The sequence below is a fragment of the Priapulus caudatus genome, unplaced genomic scaffold (assembly GCF_000485595.1).
Source record: "Priapulus caudatus unplaced genomic scaffold, Priapulus_caudatus-5.0.1 Scaffold54831, whole genome shotgun sequence".
In the NCBI taxonomy this organism is placed as follows: domain Eukaryota; kingdom Metazoa; phylum Priapulida; class Priapulimorpha; order Priapulimorphida; family Priapulidae; genus Priapulus; species Priapulus caudatus.
Genome location: NW_014631891.1, coordinates 1 through 220, shown reverse-complemented (window position 1 = coordinate 220; position 220 = coordinate 1). Strand labels below are relative to the sequence as shown.

The window sequence follows — 220 nt, the reverse complement described above, 5'->3', positions numbered from 1 at the left end:
GTTCCTGTCAGGACCTCTGGGGAACAATGATCGGGAGTTCCACAGAAGGTCTTGCTCAGGGATGCCATTCCCTCCTCCTCGCATCTCTTTGCAAATCCAAAATCTGCTAGCTTTGCCTTTCCATCAGCGGTAAGAAGGATATTGTCGGCCTTCAGATCCCTGTGGGAAACTTTCTGAGAGTGGCAATAGGCTATAGCAGAGACAATATCTCTGAATACAG

The 220-nt window shown here is 48.6% G+C and overlaps 1 protein-coding gene across 1 annotated transcript; it reads right to left on the bottom strand.

The window, feature by feature from the left end:
• Nucleotides 1-14: 14 nt before the first annotated feature.
• LOC106820661 (testis-specific serine/threonine-protein kinase 1-like) lies at nt 15-212 on the bottom strand (the record flags this gene model as incomplete). Its single annotated transcript, XM_014825165.1, has 1 exon — nt 15-212. A coding segment is annotated over one exon (198 nt), but the record flags the coding sequence as incomplete, so codon positions are not given.
• Nucleotides 213-220: the final 8 nt, after the last annotated feature.